Source organism: Apis cerana, linkage group LG9 (assembly GCF_029169275.1).
Source record: "Apis cerana isolate GH-2021 linkage group LG9, AcerK_1.0, whole genome shotgun sequence".
Lineage (NCBI taxonomy): Eukaryota > Metazoa > Arthropoda > Insecta > Hymenoptera > Apidae > Apis > Apis cerana.
This window is the reverse complement of record NC_083860.1, coordinates 6732895-6756190: the sequence shown is the minus strand read 5'-3', so window position 1 is coordinate 6756190 and position 23296 is coordinate 6732895. Positions and strand designations below refer to the sequence as shown.

Genomic DNA, 23296 nt, shown 5'->3' with positions numbered 1-23296 from the left:
TTTTACTTTCAATTTTACCAACTTTTTTATTATAAAATATTGTTTTTGAATGTAAAAATTTAATGCAAGATTAAAAATTACATTTTACAATATAATTTCTTTTTCGTATTTTAATATTTAATGCGATACATTAACGAAGTAAATAAATAACTGTCATCTTGGAATTTCAATGTAAACTTGTATCACGGCATTGAATTGCACAAAATAAAAAAATGATTGGTATTTACTGGAATATCAATGAAATAAACTTAAGTAATGGTCGAAATCTTCGAGTTGAATAAATATGACAATTAATTCTAAATGAATATTGAAAGAAAAATGTAAATTTTATAATAATAATAATTGTTATAATGAAATAATTTAAGATTGCGAATATATATATTTCGTTAATTGAAAATCAGATTTTTGTTGATGATCGTTAGATATAAAAATTTAAAATTATTTAAAATTAGAAAAATGGACGTTTTCGTTTCTTTGATATTATGGAATTTTCTACTGCCTTGAATCAATCATATTCAGTTTATATTATGCGCAGGATGCAAAAAATTAAATGATTGCATGAATTATATGATCGATTATAGTTGAAGAGTAATGAAGAACAATCATCTTCATGAAATCCTCCGGAAACTTCAAAGTCGAAACAAATTAATTACCCTTCTTTTTTTTTCTTTTTCTCCTTTTTTTTTTTAATCATATTTTCCTCGAATTTCGTACATGAAAAATTATAACATCTATATATTATTCGTTGAAATTGGTAAATTGTCGGACGATAGAAAAAAAAATATCGTTCGTTCCTCTCCATAAAAAATATAATGAATAAAATAATCAATATAATAATTATAATTTTATAATAATTGAACGAATCAAAGATAAATGAAATAATTATTAATTATTATATTAATTATAAGTAAAATAAAATAAAATTCTTATATAATTTTTATTATACCCCTATGAAGAATTTTTCGATTTATATTTTTTAAAGTAGTCATTTATATGTATTATGCAAATTAATTTTTAGAGAAAAAAAAAAAAAGTTTATCCTGTTTCCTTATAATATGAATCATACAATGGAAAGATCGATTTCAAATTTGCAAATGGTAATTACATTTCAGAAAAGATGTTTTATTTATAAATGACGTCTATATCGTACGTATATCCATATTTCTATTAACTTTATATTTTATTCTCAAATATATAATGAATATACATGTACGTAGAATGAAAATTTTATATTATATTTATCTTTAAAATAACCATGAATAATTTTGCTTGATTTTTTTCGAAATAATATTTCACAAAATTCGATAAGAATTAATTTTTATTTTAATACAACGATAGTAATCTAATGAAATAAATATTCACTTATAATCATAAATACATAATAAGAAAGTATATGAGAAACAGTAAGCAATATGTAAAAAAAAATATATGTATAATATAAATCATGATATAAACTGAAAAATGAAAACAGAGAAAGCTACAATTTTATCCGATATATAATTTTTTTTTTTTTTTTTTTAAGACATAGAAAATGCTTGAAGCTTTCCTCCAGTTTTCATTGTTCAGTTAGTCATATAATCGATGAACAATATAACTTAATATGAATATTGTTGTTAATGATATTGATTCGATATTATCATTCACACTATCTCACACAAAATATACAAAATATCTACCAATTTTTATATTCATGAAATATATAAATAAACCAAGAGAAAACATAAATAATACTATAAAATATTTTAAGATTGAATCAATTTAACATCGATTTTTGGTAAATTGATAAAATTATATTTAGATATTATTATAATTTAAATATTTCATTATCAAATTTGAAACTTCCATTCCAATTAATCTTTTTCTTTTTTGCATTTGGTGGAAAATCCTTTTCCAAAAAAAAATTAACAAAATAAAAATGGGAGACATTTTAGTTATTTTGTTCTTTAACAATTAATATAAAATATTTGGTCATTCTTGCCCATTAACTGCCATCTTGTATCAACTTTCATAATTAATCTAAAATCCAAGCATCGTATGGTACCTGAGCAAAGATCCTTTCCACGAAAGTCGTCATTACTTGAACTAATTTCCTTCTTAGATCCGGTTTCATCTCTTTCAGCAATTCTTGGCTGTTGGTATTAATGAAAAGATTCAACGCTGCCACTGAAATTATTAAAGAGAAAAATTATTCGAGAAAAAAATTTATTATTTAAATTATTGTTTAAATTTCTTTTTAATTTATTCTTTTTCATTAAATTTTTCTTTCTTTAAGTTCTTTCTTTATTCCTCTTAAAAATTTTGTCTTCGTATAACGCGAATTATTGATACTTTTGTATAAATAAATACTTACAAATTATAGCGTTGCTGTCGCGAACATTTTCAACACCCATCCTAATATTCTGCACACTGAAATCCATCTTAAGTTGTTGTAACCTCAAGTAACGACGATCTTGAACCAGGAATGGCTTCGCTCTGATAAATACTTTTGCTTTTACACCTTCTATAATCAAAAAAGAAAAAAAAAAATTGTTTCAAATACTCGCAATTCTATGATTAAAAATTTATTTTAATTTATTAATAGAAGAATTTATATGACATATGAGAATTGATTTATTTCATCGCATTGATTTATCGAAAGAATCTTTATAGACTGTTTCTTTATGGACAATAAAAATTTTATGCTCGAAGCTATCATGCGAAGATCAAGATGCAGTTATGCAGAACTGGTTGCATTCTGCAAGGCGAATACATTAGAGAGGTCAATGATACCATTCGTAATGTATTTCTACAGTGTTTCTCAACATGTAAAACACTATTCGTCCCCCTATAATTTTGAATTTCTTTACATGTAAAAAAAAATATATATATATTTATTATTGTATTGAATAAAAATTGCAAACGTTATACGTTTTGTATCACTTCGCTTTTTTATTCATAATGAAATAACATAATAAAATAAATATTTTTTTTTTTTAGAATTTTTCTGATAATACTGTTGCGCAATAGAGAAAGATTTGAATAAAATTTTTCGATTTTTTAAATATTTTTATTAAGTTAAAACAGAGAGAAGATTTAAAAGGTGAGATCATAAAAGTTAGCTGAAAAACAAATTTGCATTGCGTCGGCGGTGAAAGTTGACGATGCTCTTGACTTTTACCTTTTCACTTAGCCCGATGTTCTATCACACTGTTCGCTTACATATTTAAAATTACTAATATATCTTTATATACATCAGTTGGAACATTAAGTATTTTTCTAAATATTTTTTAACATTGATATTTAATTCTCGAGAACAATTTAATTTTTACTTCACATTCTATTTCTTTATAAGTCTTCTTTCCATTTCAATGTTCCATGCTTTTATTGGTTACAATTAAATTGAAGGATTTACTTAAAAAAAAAAGTCATCACGTTAGGAATAAACATGTTAAAAATAATCTCTCACCGTATTCGCCCCAATAATCTCCAGCTCCGCTTGCCTTGACCAGAAGCAAGGTGCCACTCGATCTGTATTTAGCGGCAGCCCTGATTTTCGGAATGCTTAAAGCTAATTGGAGTTGAACCTCGTCGTCCGACAATCTGGCCCTCAAGCCTGTCACTCGTAACGTGGAAACGCCTCTTGCAGTGATGTTCTTGAATTGAGCTCTATATCCATCTGGTCCCTCGCCAAGGGCAATATGGAGCTCGTCGAGGATGATGGGCTCTATCTCTGTGTATCCCAATTGCGGCAGACCTTACAAATTTCAATTTTAAAGTGAAATTCCAATTCTTTTTTTTTTTTTTTTTGATAATACGATACATTTTTACTTTGTTTATATTTTAATAAACGAATTGCGATAAAGTGTTACGAAAAATAGCGAGAGGAAATATTACGTGAATTCGAATGTTAATCTATTAATTAATTATCGTTTATTTATCAACAGCAATCGAAAGTAATAAAATAAAAAAAAAAAAAAGAGAGAGAAAAGCAGTGAAATAAAAGAACGAGATTCGTAGATTGATAAAAATTCTGTGCAATATTTTATTCAATCTGAATCGAAATAAATCGAATCTATTCGATCGTGCTCTCTTGTATAGTGTTCGCGGAATGTAGGACACTGGATGACCATTCGAATACACCGTTATAACCTGCTTCTGTGTCTTTTCTCTCTCTCTCTCTCTCTCTTTCTCTCTGTCTCTTCCTCTCTCTCTATCTCTTCCTTTAAACGACACCACGTGCTCCCGCAATCTGTAATTCTCCGACTTTCGACTTCCGTACTTTTCATCAAATTCCAGTTTTAGAAAATGGGACTCCCATCAAACGAGCGATAAAACATTAGTCATCGTCTAACGGGTCTCTTGTTACAAATGCATTGGTTTATAGAGGAGGAGGGGATGCAAAGAATTTGTTCGAGTGCGGGAAATAAAATTTTTTAGATTACGTGTATTTATAATATTTTAGAATTGTTTGTGAATGTATAGAAGGACAAATGTATTTTATTTATTTTTCGAGAAATTAATGCAAGATTGAATAAAATATTAATTTTGAATTAAAACGATTGATATTTTTGCATTGGTAAAAAGGATCTTAATTTTTTTTTTATTCTTTTTGAGAATGCAAATCTCTTTTAATTTAAATGAGAAAAAGTAGATTTTTTTCCATCACAAAGAACCCTTTGACGAAGAAACGGGATAAAAATAACGATATAGTATGTTAACGATTTAAAAATAACTGGAACAACGAGACATATTTTCCATATTCATATATTCACATCAGATAGACTGAATGTAATATTCACAAATGTAAAAACCCACCAATAAAAAAAAAGAAAAGAAAAGAATAAAAATCTACGACCAAAATTAAAACCACATCGAACAAAGATTGAACGACAAGGTTATCCACTCTTTCATTTATAATTGATAAATGCAAATTACATATTCTATATTAACTATAATCCTTAACGACAAAGGCGAACAACATTTTACCGTGACGGAAGCGGTCGGTGAGTACATTGGCCGATCTGGCAAGGCAACTCTCGACGTTGTAGTCGCTTCTGGAGCAAGGTTCCAAAAACTCTAATCCCCTGTATCTTCCGATCGCCTGCACGCCGATCACCAACGAACACGCGAGCACAAACGAGATACTCTTCATGTTATTCCCTTCGTCGCCTTCCAGTGACTTCTTCGATCGAATTTCTCCGCGTGGAATGACCGGCCGTCAGGGATGCACCAGGCCTTATACCACCTTGACATTGCCCCCGCTATGCCTTCGAGGCTTCTACGTACGAACGACAGAGAATCCAGCGATGGATTCTCTGCTCTCTCTGAGAGAGAGAGAAAAAGAGAGAGGAGAGAGAGAGCTTTCTTTCAATTCGGATTCACTTTTGGGAGAATATTGGGGATTATATAATAAATCGAGGATGATTTCTTTTGTTATCAGCTGCAGATTGAAAACGATAAAAAAGGAAACTTTCGAAGGGAAGTAGATCACGAAAGATCGAAGGGTTTCTTGTGTTTTTTTGATTTCTTGTTTTTCTTTTTTTTTTTTTGTGAATCGAATGATATTGAGAATGAAAATAAGATACATTGAAAATTTGATGAAAGTTACGTTGAATGATTGGATTATTGTTGAAGAATTTAAAATCGAGAAAATGAAATTTATCGAGTCGAAGGGTTTAATGAAGATTGATGATTCGGAATGCGGTAATGATTTAATTATTTCTAATACTGGTTCGATAATAATATAAAATAATATATGCTATGAAAATGAAATGTATGAAAATCGATTATATTAATCTATAATTAAAAAAGAAATTTGTCATGTTGTGAAACCATTTTGAAAAGAATTTGGCAAAAAAGTCATCGTTCGGCGCGACGATGTCACGTCGGTAAAACAGATCCAACAGATCTGGCGGTGATTTCAACGCGTGGACAGAAATTATGCGTGAACTATGATTAATACAAATTAAAATAATTCTTAAAAATTAGATCGTTTCATTTTTCCTTTCCAACCTAACTTTCCATTCGTATTTCCTCTTTTCCAAGAACTAATCTCGTTCAATACGGTTACATTGTATACAGGTCAACGTTTATAATAATTTTTATAATTTCGAGAAAGCACAATCTTCTCGAATCCGCAACGATCTTCATAAATTTCTTCTTCTTCTTTTTCTTCTTCTTCTTCTTCTTCTTTCCCCTCTATTACATCAAGATTGTCAATATGGAACACGATACGTACACGTTAATTATTTTAGCGGCTAACTTTCTCGCAGTCTCATTGTCTGCTACTTTCTTCAACAGCGTAGAAAAAGCAGACAAAGGCAGAAACGATTCGAGAAAAATATGCGCTATTGTTGAAGAATTCTCGAAGAATTATCTCTCTATTACAACGGCAAAACATCGTATCTGAAAGAATCGAGAACAAAGTAACTTTGAAGCGTCGTTCATCTGTTGTTGATTAACTTTTTCTCGAGAATGTTATCTTCCTTTTAATTAGTGATAATTTACGATTTATATTATCGATTTATATTTAATCGATCTTTTTTTTAAGTTTTACATTAATAGAATCATCAGGGGTGATTAGTCATGAGACTCTCTTGTAAATTTGATTTGAAATTTCTAAAAACCTCCAGGATCATAATACAGAGATTTTTAAATTATTTGAAAAACTACGTGCTCGACAATTTTTTCATGAACTCTATAAATGCAAACTTGATTGACTTGATCTCCTCATTCGCCTAATGTAGGTAGATGATGAATTACGATGAACAATAAAAATTGGACGAATAAAAGATAGGAGAAAAACGGACGGACGTGAACAATAGAAGTCAAAGAAGTGAATATTTTAGCGAAGAATGTTAGGCACCGTTAATAAGCACCGTAACTCGATCACCATTAGAATTTATTATGATTGAGCGTCGCAAAACCGCGAGTACAACAAACTATTCGTACGAATAATTCGAGTTAACCATTTCTCGATCGAATCATTAAATCAGAGAAAACGAAACAAATATTGGAGAAGATCATTTAAAATTAAAAAAAAGAAAGAACAAGGAAATATTTATACAAATAATTCCATAATTCTCGATCGAATCATTAAATCAGAGAAAACAAAAGAAATCTCGAAGAAGTGAGGGTATAATTTAAAAAAAATCATTGTTGCTTAAATATAATATAAAACAGGAACAAATCAAAGAAATCCATGAAGTATTCATTCAATGGCGCACGATGCGCAAGATGCTCCACTTACTCTTCAAAGAAGACAATGACCGCCAAGATATATATTCTCGATGCGAGCATTACGTTACTTAATGTCTTCCTTTGAACGCAAATTATCGACGTAGAGTCGACGTACGACGAGAATGCGAGGTCGTAGACCGTCAGAATCTCAAGGCGAGCAGCTATCCTGACAGAAGAAGAAAGTGTAATCGTACTTCCACGAGAGGGAGGAAAGAAAGATTCGACCGATTTCCAAGAATCTTTTGAATAAATCCTTGAATAAGTCCGTAATTTGTCAAAGAGACAATTAATGCATGATCTTGCAAGACTGACACGAAGATTGGCGAGAAATGATACGAGAGAACGAAGCGTATAAAATGTGATGCATGGAATAAGAGATAATTTTCATTTCATCCTGATTGCAATTTTATATGCGAGCGAGCAAGAAATGGAACGTTTAATTCGATTGTTCTTGTTTGATTGTTCCGAGAAATGAAATATCTAAATATAGCTTGTTATCAAAGAAAGGAAATTTTATTTTACTTAAATTCATTGTATAATAATATTTTCATTTATTCTTATTTCATGTTTTATCATCATTTTATTTTCTGAGATAATCTAAATTAATATTTATAGAATTGATAAAAATTGAGCAATTACAACTTAACGTAGCAATTAAAATCCATATTAATTATCATTAAATCATCGTAAAAATGTGACGAAGAATATTCCTAAAATTAAATATCGATAAAACTATTTTTGATTATCATCTTAGAAAATTTAATGCTATTTAATATTAACAAAAAAAAATTAATATATTTTCTCTACTTTCTTTATACTTTATGATTCATACTTACATATCAATCCTCTTCTGTTTCATTATCCCGACAGAGCCTAGTTATCTTTCGTGACTCGTATCATTATCCTCAAAGAAAAAAGAAAATCTTTTTAAATGATCTTTTAATTCGTATAAGGATATGGTTTGATAATTTTCTCGAATGGAAAATTGCGGAATGTGCTATCGAATAATTCGAAATATCCGTCAGAGATGAGTTCGTTAACTATAGGTGCGCTTATCTTGAAGAGTTGTTTCCACATGCTATTTATCACGATGTCGACAATATTCTCGATGAATTTGATGCCGAAGAACAAATTCGTGATGTGTAACTTCATGTCTTTGACCGAGTTTATCTCCACTTTCACATAAACCCTTGCTCCTGGTTTCGCGATAACCGTGGTCGTTTGAACGAAATCGTCTGAAAAGACAAAATGATGATTGCGAGAATAATTGATTCAATTTCTTGCGAGAAACTGAAATTGGTTGTTAACTTTAATAATTTTTTTTTTATTTCAATTAATAATATCACTTACAAAGCTGTAGCATGAACGTTCCTCTGTTGTTCATAGTAAAATTAAGCGTAGATCCTTTGAATTCGTATGCACCCTTTAGCCGTTTGTCTGGGAAATTTTGCGTATACACCACCTAAAAATCGAACAATAAAGATTATTAATGTTACAGATATCCGTAATAATTTCTCTAAATAGGAAAATTAAATAGGAAAATGTATTGCGTGGGCTATTAACAGAAATTTTCGATGAAATAACGATAAATAATTCATATTATTTCTCAAAAGAGACAATCAAGGATTGTCAATAAAAGAATCCATAAGAAGCTATTAGATTCGACAAATATTATTCCATACATATGCGTGTGTGTACTCAAGCATTCATCTTCACCTTGTAATTCTTCAAATCGCTGGTGAACTTGGTCACTTTGCTCAAATCCCATCCAACTTCCTCGATGTTGTTCATTGTAATGACAAAGCCGAAATTTGGTGTACCTCGTGACGTGCGCGCTTTTTTGATAAAAAATGGCTCGAAGGGGATGTGTGCTCCGTATTTGGAAACACCTGTCTTAAAATAAGGTCGAATCTCATTTAATGCACGTTGAATACACTCGTCGAAATCCGAGACATTTGGGTGGCAATCCTTGAAATGATCCTCTAGAAAAAAGAAGGATAGTACATTATTGTTGAAGAAATGAAATGGTGAGTTACAATTTAAAATTATCTGAAATTAATTACCAAAAAAAGATAAAACGTATTACTATTTTAGATATGGAAAGCAGAAAATTGCGAAAAGATTATTTCCTTATTTTAACGAATATCAAATTACCATGAAATGATTATCATTCCAAATTACAATAAAATTTTAATAATTTTAAAGTAGTAGAATATAATAATTTGAAAAAAAAAATTAGAAATTACGATTAGAAAAAAATAATTTACTTTTAATAAGATTAAACTTCGTTCTATTTATATATCGTGATTAAAATATTAAGAAGTAACTTCAAAACTCTATAATTTTCTACACGTTCTATCGATTATTTTCTTAATCTAGTGGAAATCAAAAGACGTTCATTTACCAAATTCTATTCCTATCGATGATGAGCACAGGAAGAGCAACAACGTTCCGGAAACTTTTATCGACAATAGCATCTCGTTTATCGATAATGTACTTCGTCGATAATCGAACGCACCAACAGCGTTCAGTTTTCTTCAAGGTAATCACAATTCTAGGCTAACAAAACTGTACATACGATGCTTACACTTTCACTCTCGACCGTACATCTGAGAGAAGGGTTAACCGTGTTTCGGTTTTGAGCGAGGATTTACGGCCAATCTTACGTAAACTTGCGTCAAAATATTGGGGAGATCTAAAAGCATCTAAAAAAGATATTAAGAAAAAAAAATAAGAAAATACGATGGAATATCTTGGAGAGTATACTTTTGCTACTATTTTATTCCTCGTTGGACGAGGATCAAAATTGTGTTGTGTAATTTTTAATTTTATCGTATAATTATCTTAATTTTGTGAAAGTTTTTTTTTAATGAATAATTTAATGAGTTGAGTGGATTGAATTATTACTGTGAATAGTTGAGTAATTTTTTTTTGTTTATTTTATTTTATTTTTATAGATATTTTATTAAAAAAAAGAGAAGTGTCTTTAGAAAAAAATCTTCCTGAAGAGATAGAGAGAAGAGAGAATGTTCTTTTTTTTTTTAAAAAAATTTAATTGGAAATAGTTAACAAAGCTGTGAATTTTTAGATACATGAGTTGTAAAAAATTTTTGTGAAAAATTTAAAAGTGCAAGTGCCTTTAATCGAAACAAAGTTCATGAAAATTAATGAAATTCGATATAATGATCAATAATTATAATATGTATGAACACAGTTTTTAACTTTATTTAGAAAATACATGTGATTTATATAAGAAAAGAATTTATAAAAATAATTTTATTATTATACAATCTTTTTAGAAGAAATGAATTACACAGAAGGAGACGACTACGCAAAAAAAATTAAAGTAAGTAAATAAATATTATATTACGTGTAATTACTTGTTTCTTTTCTTCGTGGATAGATGACAATCATATGCAAATGACGTATATTAATTGATCATAAATTTATTTAAATAATGTTTATCCAACTTTTTCTGCTGTTTTTTTTAGACATTGTACGAAGTAAATACAATATAATAGATATCTTTTCATCTTTAATTCTAATTTTCATTGTAATTCGAATCTTTCATAATCGTTATCAAATCATTTCACAACCGATTATGAAATATTATGATATATAGATATATTGAAGAAATTTTATATATCAATGTAAAGATCACTTTCGCGACCTCTTTACTAAGTGAAAGTTTTTTATGTAATATAATAGATTTATACGAATAATTTTGAGTAAAATTTTGAGAAAAATTAAATTATTAATTTTATTTTTTGAAAAGTAATCATTATAATACAAATTATAAGTTGATGATAAAATTCTTTGTAAAATTCTATATAAAATTATGAAAATAATTTGTAAAATCCTTATTAAAATATCAAAAAAATTAAATTATTTTTCAACATCAAATTGAAATTATTTTGCGTTTTTTTGAACATAACATAAGTAACATAGTTGGTTGCTTCAACACTTTCATGAATCCATACCTAAAGTTCAGTCTATTGAAAATCTGATTGCACAATAGATTACAAATTGTGCAATTACGGTTACAAATTCATTATATTATCTTACATTTCGATAATGTAAAAAGTTCATTAATTTTCATTGAAATCTTGAACATATTTACTATTTTTTAGCATTTCTTTTTTGTCATAGTATTTTTATTATTTTTCTAATTTTTATTATACTCGAGGAAAACTTGTTTTCATTGAGAAGAATTATATAACTGATTATTAACATATTAAATTAATAATATAAAAAATAATAATAAATATTCAATATTTTTTTAATTAAAAAAAAAAGAAAAACTAGTATTTCTTGAAGAATAAAAGAAAATTTTTAATTTTTTAAAAGATTCAGCATTAAAGTTATATAACGTTTTGAAAAAATTAATGAAATGCAAATCATTGGTAATATATTCTATGAAATGAAAAAACATTGATAAAAAAAACATTTTTAACATTATTCTTCATAAATTATTTTATAAAACGCATGTTATTGTTTTTCACAGCTTTATAGCAAACCATTCACTAGTCCACATGTTTATACATGTTTCTTTACTTTTACTCGTAAAATATTCTAATATTGTTTGTCGAAATTATTTAAAATATATCAAGGTACATACAATCGCGAACAATCGCAAACCAAATATATTCAACTAATTGCTCGAAAGATTATCACTTTCCAACAAACATTCTGAAATTTATATACAATTTAATGATAAAAATATCAGGTTTTTGCCTAATATTGTCTTTTAGAAGAAAGAACAGAAAGAAATGAAAATCAATACAAGATATTGCTTGCCAACCAGAACCAGAGGCGCCAGAATAGGGGTGCCAAATTGTTTTTCTTCTTCATGATTTAATATACAAAGAAACTTCAATGAATTGTCTATTTCAAAAAAAAAAAAAAAAAAGAGTGCCATTGATATATTCCCAAAAAGGGAAATCTCAAGAACAGAGCACCATAAAAGTCTTTTTCTTCAAACAATAATAGAATAGACATTGCAATGATCAGGAAATCAATAATCAAATGATGTCATAACGTCTAAATATGAAAAAAAAAAAAAAGAAATATCGAGAAAAGGAAAATCAATCGCGAAGTTACAAAGATGGAAATAAAGTTCAAAGGGAATGGAACGTCATAAATATCAAAAAAAGAAAAAAGGAAAATAATCGATATTGAAACTATTATAGCTGGGAAGAAGATTTTATTTTATGGAGATACGCTTTGTAAAAAAACTAATTGGCAGATTGTCATTACATCAATCATGATGTCAAGTAAAATATCACCAAATTTAAAGAATAAAATTCGAAGAATAAATTTCAATGAATCAAAGTCCATTTTATATTCATTTAAAATTCTGATTGAATCTTTAAAAATATTTAACCTTATATTCTGTAATACTTGAAATTCTTAAAAATGTCCAATTAACCTAATTCGATTTCTTTTTTCTTTTTTTTTTTTTGTTATTAATTTGTATAAAATACGAGAAGAAGTTAGCCACGTTCGAGAATCTTAAAGTCATATCGAAAATATTAATAAAAAGAAAAATCGATGAAGCGATACAATGTAGATCTAACTTAATGATTTCATTAATATAATATATTTAAACGAGAAACAAGATTGATTGCTAATTTCTATATTGATATCGATAATTCTAATTTCGCTTAACTCACAATTATTTCTAGCCACAATATCATTAATATCATTAATATTTCTGATGAATATATTAAAAGAAAAAAAACCTTACCTGCACGAAAATCTTTCCATATCCTAAGGCAGGATTCCAACAACAGCTAGGAAAACGACAAAACGACGTCATCGACTTCTAAAGAAACAAACATATACATAGAGTTAAAAAGAAATAAAGAAATAAAAATCGATTCATTATCGACGATCAAGGCCAGAAGCAGAGTGTTCGAGAAACAGTAGCCGGGTTTAAAGGCATTCCAAGAGGCAGCTTTCCAGCCAGTAGCCGGCAAGATTGGAAAAGACCGAAGACTATCCGCGTCGTACGCTTTCGACACAACGATCTTCTAACCATAGAGACTCGTCCCAGACGAAGAAGGCGCAGGTGCACGTTGCAGCAGTGAAAGTATCCGAGTGCAGTTGCGATCTGTCAATGCCCTCTTGCATAGTCAGTCGAGGACTAGCGAGGTGCTGTTTAGATTTCGAGCTCGTTGAACGAAAGTCTCGGGTGTCTGTCCACTGATCCCGCACCTGGCCAACCCGACCTGCCAAGAGTTGCCTCCTCGAAAGCTTTCCAACATCGTTCCAACTCTTTCTTCATCTTCGAGCCCTTAATCGGAGGAAAGACTATCTTGGATCGAGATGATCGCTGCCACTTTGTGCCTTCTCGTGATTATATCCGGTGCAACTACCCTCTCCATCGACTCTAATCGTGAGTAATTAAACATATTTTTTTTTTTTTTTTGCTTTCTCGTACGAATGATTTTCGTTGGAGGTTGGAGCCGAGCAGAAAACCTGGAAGTGAAAGTTTGATAAGAAGATATAAGGCGTGTTGAAGATGAAAAAGGATTATTATTTTTCTTTCTTTTCTCTCTCTTTTTGGATCAGAGAGATACGATTTCAATTTCGCGTTCGATCGATTAAGAATGGAAGAAGTTGAAGATACGTTGAATGTTGATTTTGTTCGGTTGAATTTGTGAGTGTTGATAAGAATGATGAAGGCGCTTTCATTTTTCAGTTAAATATGGAATATGTGGATTTTTATATGGCGTGAAACGAGGGAAATAAGAGTTACATAAATGTGTTATGCGAGGCAAAAGGGTCAGTCGTGCAAGTATCCCTCAAGAAATTTCATTAGAATTTCACAATGTGCGGTTTCAGAAGTGACAAGTTGTCTGGCAACTACCTTTTCGCGTAACCAACGTTTCCGCTTGTTTCCTTGATTAACGATCATTAACTTTTTGTTTAATGATGGCCTCACGTTTGAGGCGTTTTTTTTTTATTCGATGTTCGATCTCAAGTCGAATTTACTCGAACAATTCAAAGAGAAATTGAAAACAAACTATTTGTAATATCAATATCAACTTAGCCGCGTTACGTAATAATAAATTAAAATCCTTTCTTTTTTATCCCTTTGAAAATTGTTTAACGTCGTTGAATAATTTTTCTCTCTTCTTTTTTTCCAATATTTCTATAAATCGAAAAAAATATAATAAAATTAAATAAGATTTGTAATTAATAATCTATTTAATTATAATTTAAAGAAAGATTAGAAAATCATACTGCAACTTTCTGTCGGCTATTACAAGAAAAATGTTCATTGATATATAAATAATAATAAAAATTTATTTTCCAATTAACTTATTGCCAGTTAATGCTTCAATAATTGCAGCCGAATACATAAAACAGTGTTCGAGAAGCGATCCACAATTGAAAACATGCCTCATTGACGCACTGCACCATCTGAGACCTTACTTAAGCGTCGGGATACCGGAAATCGAGCTGCCTTCCGTCGAGCCATTTCGCGTAAGCTCTCACCAGCTTTCGATATCCTATCGATACATTGAAAATTAATGCTTCCTAGCTAATAGAATTATTACACGTGAATTCTCACTCTTCTTTTCGATAATTTCGTCGATTTATCGTTAAATTTCAATGTATCGTTAAAATTATCAACTTTTACGGATAGAACTTTTAGATTACATGCAAACATACAACTTTAGAACAACTAGAAAAACATAAATTTCTTCGTTCTCTTAATTTTTCTTCCCTAACTTGACAAACGTTATGATATAAATAATAATCAATAAATTCCTTTCCCAAATTCGAAACGTACGTTTTAAATCTCTGATTGGTATAGATAATTTAAAGTCAAATTGGCCAGAATGTTTTAAATATAATTCAAGATACCTTTAATAAAATAAAATTATAAGATACCTTTAATAAAAATATATAAGATACCTTTAATTCAATCTCTAATTCGAGATAACTGAAAATCGATAAAATTGGCCGAGGAAAGCAAATTGTGATTACCCGTTTGTAAACTGGTGTGTCTGTCAAAACTTGTGCTTATTTTAACAGATGGACGAGCTGACTCTCTCCCTGACAGGTGGCACAAACGGTTACAAGGTTCAACTGCGCGAATTATTCGTAAGGGGAGCGAGCAACTATACGGTGGAGAACATTAAACTCGGCTCACCCTTCGAAGCCATTGTACGAATGCCAGCCCTCATCTTGGACGCCCATTATTCCAGGTACACGATCTGCAAATTCCTCTCTTCTCTATTTAGATCTTGCTCTCCCTGACCGTTAACCTTATTAATTTTTTCTTGTGCTTATATAATTACGTTGGATTTACGTTATTATTATTATAATTTTTCTTTTCCTTTTTGATAAATTAATCGTTGACGATTAAATAAATTACATATTATTTTTCAATTATTAAAATACACGTGTTAGTATTAAATGTGATGATTTTAGAAGTTCGATTCGAATCGCAGGAATATTTATACATTTCCTATTTGATACGCCAGTTCAGGGGTGTTAATTATTCTACCAGCCAGTGGCAATGGAACGTTTCACGCGCGATTCGACGATGTCACGGCTGTGGTTAAAGGCACTGTTTCGACCAGAGTGAAGGATGGAAAAACGTATCTGAACGTGGATAATCTTGACGTTGTCCTCGATGTGAAGAAGGTCCGGATGGGTGTCCACAAGATATTCAACAACAATCGAATCCTGAGTGAGTAACAGAATCCAAATGATCCTGGAAATTAATTTTAAAAAATATTATTATCGTTAGAATCATTGTATACGATTTGAATAAATTTTTTGTCATTTTGTAGCCGAGGCAACGAACCTGTTCCTCCGCGAGAATGGGCAGGAGGTGTTAAAGGTGATGGAACCTCAGCTGAAAAGGAAGTTATCCGTACTTTTTGCCGGAATTGTTAATCAATTGTTACGCCACGTGCCAGTGGAAGTTTTTCTGCTACCCTGAATCGCGTGTTTCTTCTCCTTTTTTTTCTCTTTCTCTTATTAAAAATAAGTGAAGAAACAAATAGTTCAAGTTAGTACATACATAGAATTAGGAAATTAATAACTTGGGTTAAAACAAGATTATAAGGTACAAACAATATCGTTACGATATTTCAATTTGTAATTAATTGTAACGATCGACTTTATTGTAAAGTATATGAAAAAAATATATATGTATATATATTTATAGATGTATAGATTTATATTTTAAATAATCATTTATTTTCGATGATATTAGTTTGATATTGCAATGATATTGCATTCGTGCAAAAAAAAAATCTAGGAGAAGAAAATTGAATAATTGGAAGAAGAAAATTAAAAATATCTTCATTTAAAGGACAACAGAATCAATATTTATTGCTGATTGTACAAATTATTGTACATAATATCATCTAAATTAATATTTAATTGTTTGGTTTCAAATTTATTCGATTAAAAATTTATTCAATTAAAAATTTCAAAAACAATTGAAGAATTGAAGTATAAACATTGTTGCATTAACAAGAGTGTCTTCAATAATTAAAAAAAAAAAAAAAAAATATTCAGAGATCACAATGATCATTTTGACATTCAAATGAATTTCACAAAATTTTCTTAGAATTATTCGTGTTATATTATTACAATTTCATTCAATTAATCCTTGATTCTTTCATTTCATCTTGCTACGAAGCCAAGAAGATTACAGAATTGAAACATTCCATTCTTTAATTTCAACAAAAAAAACTTTGTTGAGTCTTTTTTTAAATCTATCATTTTTTTATAATTGTTTGTTATATTTTTATTTGTTACATTCTCAACATTCATTTCAAGGAAAGATTGTTGAGAACGGTATCTTTGAGAAGAAACGATTGGTGAACTCGGACAGATACGTATCCCACATTTCTATTAATTTTGGTAACATTGTTCGGTATACCAAGGGCCAATATTCGTTGATGAAGACCAAAGCAGCACGATCTGAAAGCAGAAATTGTTCGTTTTAAGATTAGAAAAATTATTGTTTCCAAAGATTATACGAAAGGGTATTAAATACTTGAGGAAAAAATTACTTGATAAATCACTCTTAACGATTAATTGCCATTGTCAAACAACAAGTAATAAAAATGTATTGGAACATACGATTGTAATTACTATCGTAAGTTGAATAAATCATTCTACTCTGTCTCGTAAATTTCGCGCAGAAAGTTCATTGATTACAAAACAAGGATCTCGTTATTTTCAGAAAAGATAAAAGTAAAGAAAAAAATTTTCAAATTCAATTAGATTCTTATTTATTGGACATACTATTTATACTCTAAATTCAGATTCATTACTAGAAATTAAATTGGAATTGAAAATTGAGAAATTTGAAATTTTTTTATAAGGATTTTAAATAGACCAAGAAATATTACTTTTACCCCTTCGTTCAACTTCAATTTCAAAACGAAATATATCAATCGATACACAATATAGAAAGAAAAAGTTAAATAATTTTTGGAATGGAAAAAAAATCAAAGCCTATAATTAAAGTATTCTCAAACGATAGATGCAATAGAGGAAAAAAAAAGAAAATTATTACATCCGCAAAATCAAAAAATTTACATTCTTCAAACTCGACGATCACGTAACATCGCGACGACACGACAGAAGGAGGAGCGTGCATCATAACCAGAGATAAAGTTACAAGAATAAGCGGCAAATAACAGCGTATAACGATTGCATGCATGCTAATTAAACGACAGGATTCTCTCGAAAAATACAGGAGTCTCTCTCTTTCTCTCTCTCTCTCTCTCTCTCTCTCTCTATGCGTGCGCTTCAACGTAACATTATGCAATGATGTCGAGACAACTAGTCTTTCTATCTAACTAATGAAAGTTTCTACATCGATTTGAAGCATCTGACTTAAGGTAAACAATTATCTCTCGTACTTTTCTATTATGTCACACGTATATACATTTCTTTCCTTTTTTATTTTTTTATAGTAATCCCGTCATCGAGATACGAAATTTGCATGATTATTATTGCGTGACGTGTATCGATTCGTTCATTAATCGTTCATTAATCGGTCACGGAAGGATTATTGCACTTACTCAGTTCTTCGTTTCCGTTGAAGAGATCGCTGAACCAGATCTTCATGCTGCTGATCGTGGGCACGGTTTTGAAATGTTCCACGACCCATCTGTCGTTCACTACGTGGCCTGAAATGTCCCAAGTGGTTCTGACGTTTTCCATGCTGATGTTGAAGAATCCTGTTGAATCAAAACGTTGTAAGTATATAAAAAATTTAACGATCTTATTATCAGGGATGAAAATATTAAGTTTTCTTAAGTTCTATCTTCAATTTTTTGCTTCTTTTCTTCATTAGCATGAAAATTATATAAAATAATAATAATAATAATTTCGTGTTTGACGATTAATTAAGAAAAATTACTTAAACTTTTTTTTTTTATTAATGTATTTATTCATTTGTTGCATACCTTTTCCGCCTATTTTGAAAGTAGCCAATGATCCCTCGGCTTTGTAGTCCCCATCGATCAGAAGTTTTGGTATCTCGACGTCAATTTCCAGTCGGAAGAAATCACCATCCATTTCCGGTTTCACGGATAAGAAACGTGATTTGGCAAGACCGTACAATCGAACATCAGCGATTGATATTTTTCCACGAAGTTGTCCACTTTCGTGTTCCATCGAGTATGATTCCGTGTAATAGGGATCAAGAGGAGGTATATCGAACTCTGGTAATCCTATTATGGAAATCATGAAAATTGCAAAAATAATTAATAAAAATTACAATTTCACGAAATTTCATATTTTAAGAGAATTTTGAAACGAAATTTGCTTACTTCTGTTTTGAAAATAAAAATATTATCGTTTATCGTAGAATGTTAATTACGAAATGAAATATCGAAAATGAGTAAAGAAAGTATGCACTGTTGACATAACTAAATAATACTCCTAAAAAATATTTGCCAAAGTGAATGGAACATGTTTACCATTTGAAATAGTCACGAAGAAAAGAAAAAAAAGAAAAGTCTCGACCAATCAAAATCTTCGACCAGTCGTCCATTCTAATTTCTATCATCTATTTCTATGATGGAAAAACAAGTTCATTGTTTACACATTGAATAAAAATGTTCTCATGATCTTTGCAATAAAATGGTGTTATGTAATCGTTCTCGCTTCAAAATAACCCACGAGAGAAATGGAAAAATGGATGGGGCAAGGACGACTTCGAAACGAGTTTATATAAAGAAAAAAATTGTGATTATTAGATTGTGACGTGTTTGGAAACGGAGTTTGAGTATACATAAGTGCACACTTCATTTGAATATTTTCTGCTCTGATGGATAATTATCGATAAAAATACGATAATATTACCTGGAACGAATGTGGGCCATGCTTCTTGAATGGCGAGCCGCAAACATGATGAAAAATCGTCTGAATCCCTTTTGCAAGTCTTCACTGTTGCAGCTGTGAAATAAAATGATTAAAACCGATAAGAAAAATTTTAAGATAAATTAAGTTAATTTAGTAGGTAAGAAAAGGAAAAACAATTTTCGTAAAAAGATTTTGTTATTTCAAAAAAAGAAACTCAGTTAATAGAGGCTAATAAAGATTTGATGCAATTTTACAAAAAAGAAAAGTTCAAATTGCTGGGTGATTCATGAGGGAGCGCACAGTGAATGGTGGTTTTCAGATTTCGCTTTAAAATTTCAACTTACCAGCACATTATCTATGTTAACTTTCTACTTCACTAGTTCTATGAAACAAATAACAGAAACTTTTACTCCAATTCGAGATAAAAACAAAACTGTATATCGATCGTAACGAACAATAATGATTTTAAAAGTATTCAGTAAATTTTGTATTGCATTGAATTATTTCAATTTAATTTATTTCCCCATTCTATTAATTCGTTCATTTATTTAATCCATTTAATCTGATCAAACTGATCTAGTTAATTTTCTTAAATATAAAATTATTAATCTCATTAGATATATCATTCCAAAATGAAATAATTCAAAAATTATAAAATATCTAAAAATCTACTAAAGGAATACAAAAAAATACAATTTCATAATACAAAAAAAGAAAACAAAAAAAGTTTCTACATTTTAATCGAACATTTAATTAAATCAATCCTTTGCAAAAGATCTTCCCGTCTCAAAAAATTATAAATAAATCAAAACGATATTGCAAAACGCGATATTTACAATATTTAAAAAAAATCCTCAAAACTTACAAAAAAAAAAATAAATAATCTTCATCTCAGTCTTTTTACTCTATCTTTCGCGCCCCTTTGCAAAAATCTTTCCTAAAAAAAAAAGACTCTTACTCTTCATCAAAAAAAAAAAATAAATAAATAAATAAAAGAAAAACCACGAGAATTCAAAGAGATATTCGATCCTCTCAACTTACGAAGTTGATAATCCCCCACGACGAGGGTGGCAGCGCATAGCGCGACGACGACCACGGCTTGGAACGACATAGTGCTGGACGGTTAAAAATCTTTCAGCTAGCCTAGCCAATTATAAGCGGTCCGTTTATATAGTTCCCAGCGCCAAGGACTCGTGGCGGTGAGCTACGTTGCAAAATTGCATGTCATTAAAGCGCGCCAACACGTGAGAGGCGAGAAGCGGCCCGCTTCTATGCCTGCCCTATGAAACGGACAGAGAGTAAACGGTGTGTAATGTGTCGTGGATTCCGGTGAACAGCGTAAACCCGCTCTTCTTTTGTTGAACGCACCGGTTCTGATCCGGAGGGGGGTTGATCCAGCTTCGACTTTTCTGTCACTGCATAGGCATCCCTGGCTCGCCGAGCCGATAGCTTTCCTCTCGCGACCGATGTTCTGCATAGGCGTTCTCGGAAACCGAGATAGCGGAATAATTGACACGCTTGTTTACCTTCTATCACTTGGGTATCGAGTTTTTTTTTTTTCTTTTTCAACGAAGTGATGCTCCATTTGGGAGGTTGACGTAACGAAATTGTTAAAATGAGATAAAATTTCAGATTTTTCTTATTGGAAAATTGTTTCTGGCGGCATTTTCTTGATGGAAATGATTATTATATATAAATATACGTAGGATCGATGGATAAGGAAGATTGAGAGTATTGCTTCTGGTTAAATAGTTTTGTAAAGAAGTTCTTATAAAAAATTTAATGATATTGCAATAATATTATAATATATATATTGTGAAGTAAATGTTTTGATTTTAGTGTGTAATGACTAATATGGAAAAATTTTAATATCAACTTTCTATTAAGAATGTTAAGAATATTAAATAAATTTTTGTTTATGATTTTCATCCACAAATCATTTCTTTAAAAAAAAAAAGGATGAAACATCTTGAAATCAAAGTCATGGAATTTAATAATTCTATATTTTATCCTGTATCTATTTAAAATATAGATACATGATTCCTTAAAGATATATAGATAATTTCAATTATATACGTAATTAATACTCGTTAATTACTCGATGCAATATACATCAACTTCGATTGAAATTAAAAGTTAGCAACAATACATTAAAACAGATCAAAGAATGAATATCAAATTCGTAAAAATAACGAGTGTGAAACTGTTTATTTAGATAATTAATTTTCCAATTATCCGAAGTTGTTTCTTTTTAATAATAACACATCGCTCAAATTTTTCATTGAGGATGCTCTAATTATACCGATTCATTTCCGAATCGACCAATATTTATCTTCTCCTGCCTGTGATTGTGGTCTAAATCACGTGTTGTGTAACGTGTAATGAATGAAGTTTTAATGCCACATCCACATCTAATTACCCTATAACGTTATATACCAAAATTATAGTGCGATTACAAAATACGTAATAACATAGCAACATTTGTAAAAATAAGCAATAAATATCTTCAAAATAAATCATTTCTATTCTAGGAAAGTTAAATTGGATGGATTAGTGAAGATTTATGATGCGTAAAAATTAATTCAAAAATTCGACTCTTATTTGGTGCATGCTATGCAGAATAATAACGTAATCATAAATTAAACTATAAAGTGAAGAAAATAGCTTTTTCAGCTTTATTGTGACGCAGAAGCTCGTTAATGTCGTTCGTTTACACCTGGTACCTATCCTTGTTAAATTTTACTTCAAGTAGGACCATTGAAGGATTAGAATAATTATTTGCTTCAAGCAAAATAATTAGAATATATTTAATAATTAATATTTTAATTTATTAAAGATAATTATTAAAATATATTTTATAATTATAATTAAATATTAAAAATATGATAATAATCTTCTTATTATATCTTATATTTATAAACTTTTATTTTAAAAAAAATTTAAAGTTTCTAAAACTTTGAAAAATCCATCTACCATCAAAATCTAAATCCAAGAAAATTTAAAAAAACAATTACTTTTTAAAGTTCTCCTTATAATAATAAATAATATATTTTTCACTTTAAATTTTTCATCAAAAGATCCATATTATTCTTCATATTCACCGATATATTCACCGAAAAAAATATAGAAAAAAAAGTGTATAATAAAAATAATAAAAAACTTGATCTTTGACAGATAGCGAATAAAGATCATGTGCAAGGAAAAAAAAATATAGGCATCCATGACCTTGTGACCTTGCGAGATACCTGTCATGAAGTTAGCTGGTTGAAAACGATACTGTAAACAAATGACGATGAGATGTCCCTTAGGAATTGCTACGGTACCGTCTACGCAGTTTTATGTAACAGGGATTACGGAGCGCTCGAACCGGACGCCCTTGGATCACATCTCATCGATATGAGAAACTAGTTTCCATCGGGGAGGCGACTGACAAAGAAAAACGGACAACGAAACAGTACCACATACTTATGCACTTACATACCTGATCAATCTACTCAACTCTCACTCGTTTGTTGTTCGATCGATAGATCGTTCGACACAGTTAATCGGCGAAGCGATCTGTCGATCATCGAGAATCGTGTTGACAAAGATATTGGATGATTTGCGCAAACAAAATTAATTACTTAATAAATTAAGTAATCGAATTAAATATTATAAATTCATTGATTAGATTATTTTTGAAGTTTTTTATTTTTATAATCAAAACTGGATGGTTAATTATTTG

General features: G+C 29.7%; 4 protein-coding genes across 5 annotated transcripts; 1 reads left to right on the top strand and 3 right to left on the bottom strand.

The window, feature by feature from the left end:
* Positions 1–1300: 1300 nt before the first annotated feature.
* On the bottom strand, positions 1301–5208 carry LOC108004344 (protein takeout). Its single transcript, XM_017067187.3, has 4 exons — positions 4966–5208; positions 3446–3733; positions 2351–2500; positions 1301–2163 (listed from the first exon to the last, which is right to left on the bottom strand). The coding sequence occupies exons 1-4, from the start codon at positions 5129–5131 to the stop codon at positions 2012–2014; spliced, it is 756 nt and encodes a 251-aa protein (XP_016922676.1). The 5' UTR covers positions 5132–5208; the 3' UTR covers positions 1301–2011.
* Positions 5209–5671: 463 nt separating this feature from the next.
* Positions 5672–13099, bottom strand: LOC108004371 (uncharacterized). 2 transcript variants are annotated; one of them, XM_062079254.1, is made up of 6 exons: positions 12965–13099; positions 9623–9923; positions 8935–9200; positions 8569–8680; positions 8055–8453; positions 5672–6384 (listed from the first exon to the last, which is right to left on the bottom strand). In XM_062079254.1, the coding sequence occupies exons 2-5, from the start codon at positions 9693–9695 to the stop codon at positions 8158–8160; spliced, it is 747 nt and encodes a 248-aa protein (XP_061935238.1). In that variant the 5' UTR covers positions 9696–9923; positions 12965–13099; the 3' UTR covers positions 5672–6384; positions 8055–8157. The 2 variants fall into 2 exon arrangements, with proteins under 2 accessions (XP_061935238.1, XP_061935239.1); XM_062079255.1 differs by lacking the exon at positions 12965–13099 and having other exon boundaries at positions 9623–10123.
* LOC108004396 (protein takeout) lies at positions 13029–16407 on the top strand. The gene is made up of 5 exons (XM_017067271.3): positions 13029–13615; positions 14576–14709; positions 15265–15437; positions 15717–15925; positions 16029–16407. The coding sequence occupies exons 1-5, from the start codon at positions 13546–13548 to the stop codon at positions 16178–16180; spliced, it is 738 nt and encodes a 245-aa protein (XP_016922760.1). The 5' UTR covers positions 13029–13545; the 3' UTR covers positions 16181–16407.
* Positions 16408–16548: 141 nt separating this feature from the next.
* LOC108004385 (circadian clock-controlled protein daywake) lies at positions 16549–21529 on the bottom strand. The gene is made up of 6 exons (XM_017067260.3): positions 20941–21529; positions 20614–20852; positions 19573–19665; positions 18672–18938; positions 18285–18443; positions 16549–17172 (listed from the first exon to the last, which is right to left on the bottom strand). The coding sequence occupies exons 2-6, from the start codon at positions 20681–20683 to the stop codon at positions 17024–17026; spliced, it is 738 nt and encodes a 245-aa protein (XP_016922749.1). The 5' UTR covers positions 20684–20852; positions 20941–21529; the 3' UTR covers positions 16549–17023.
* Positions 21530–23296: the final 1767 nt, after the last annotated feature.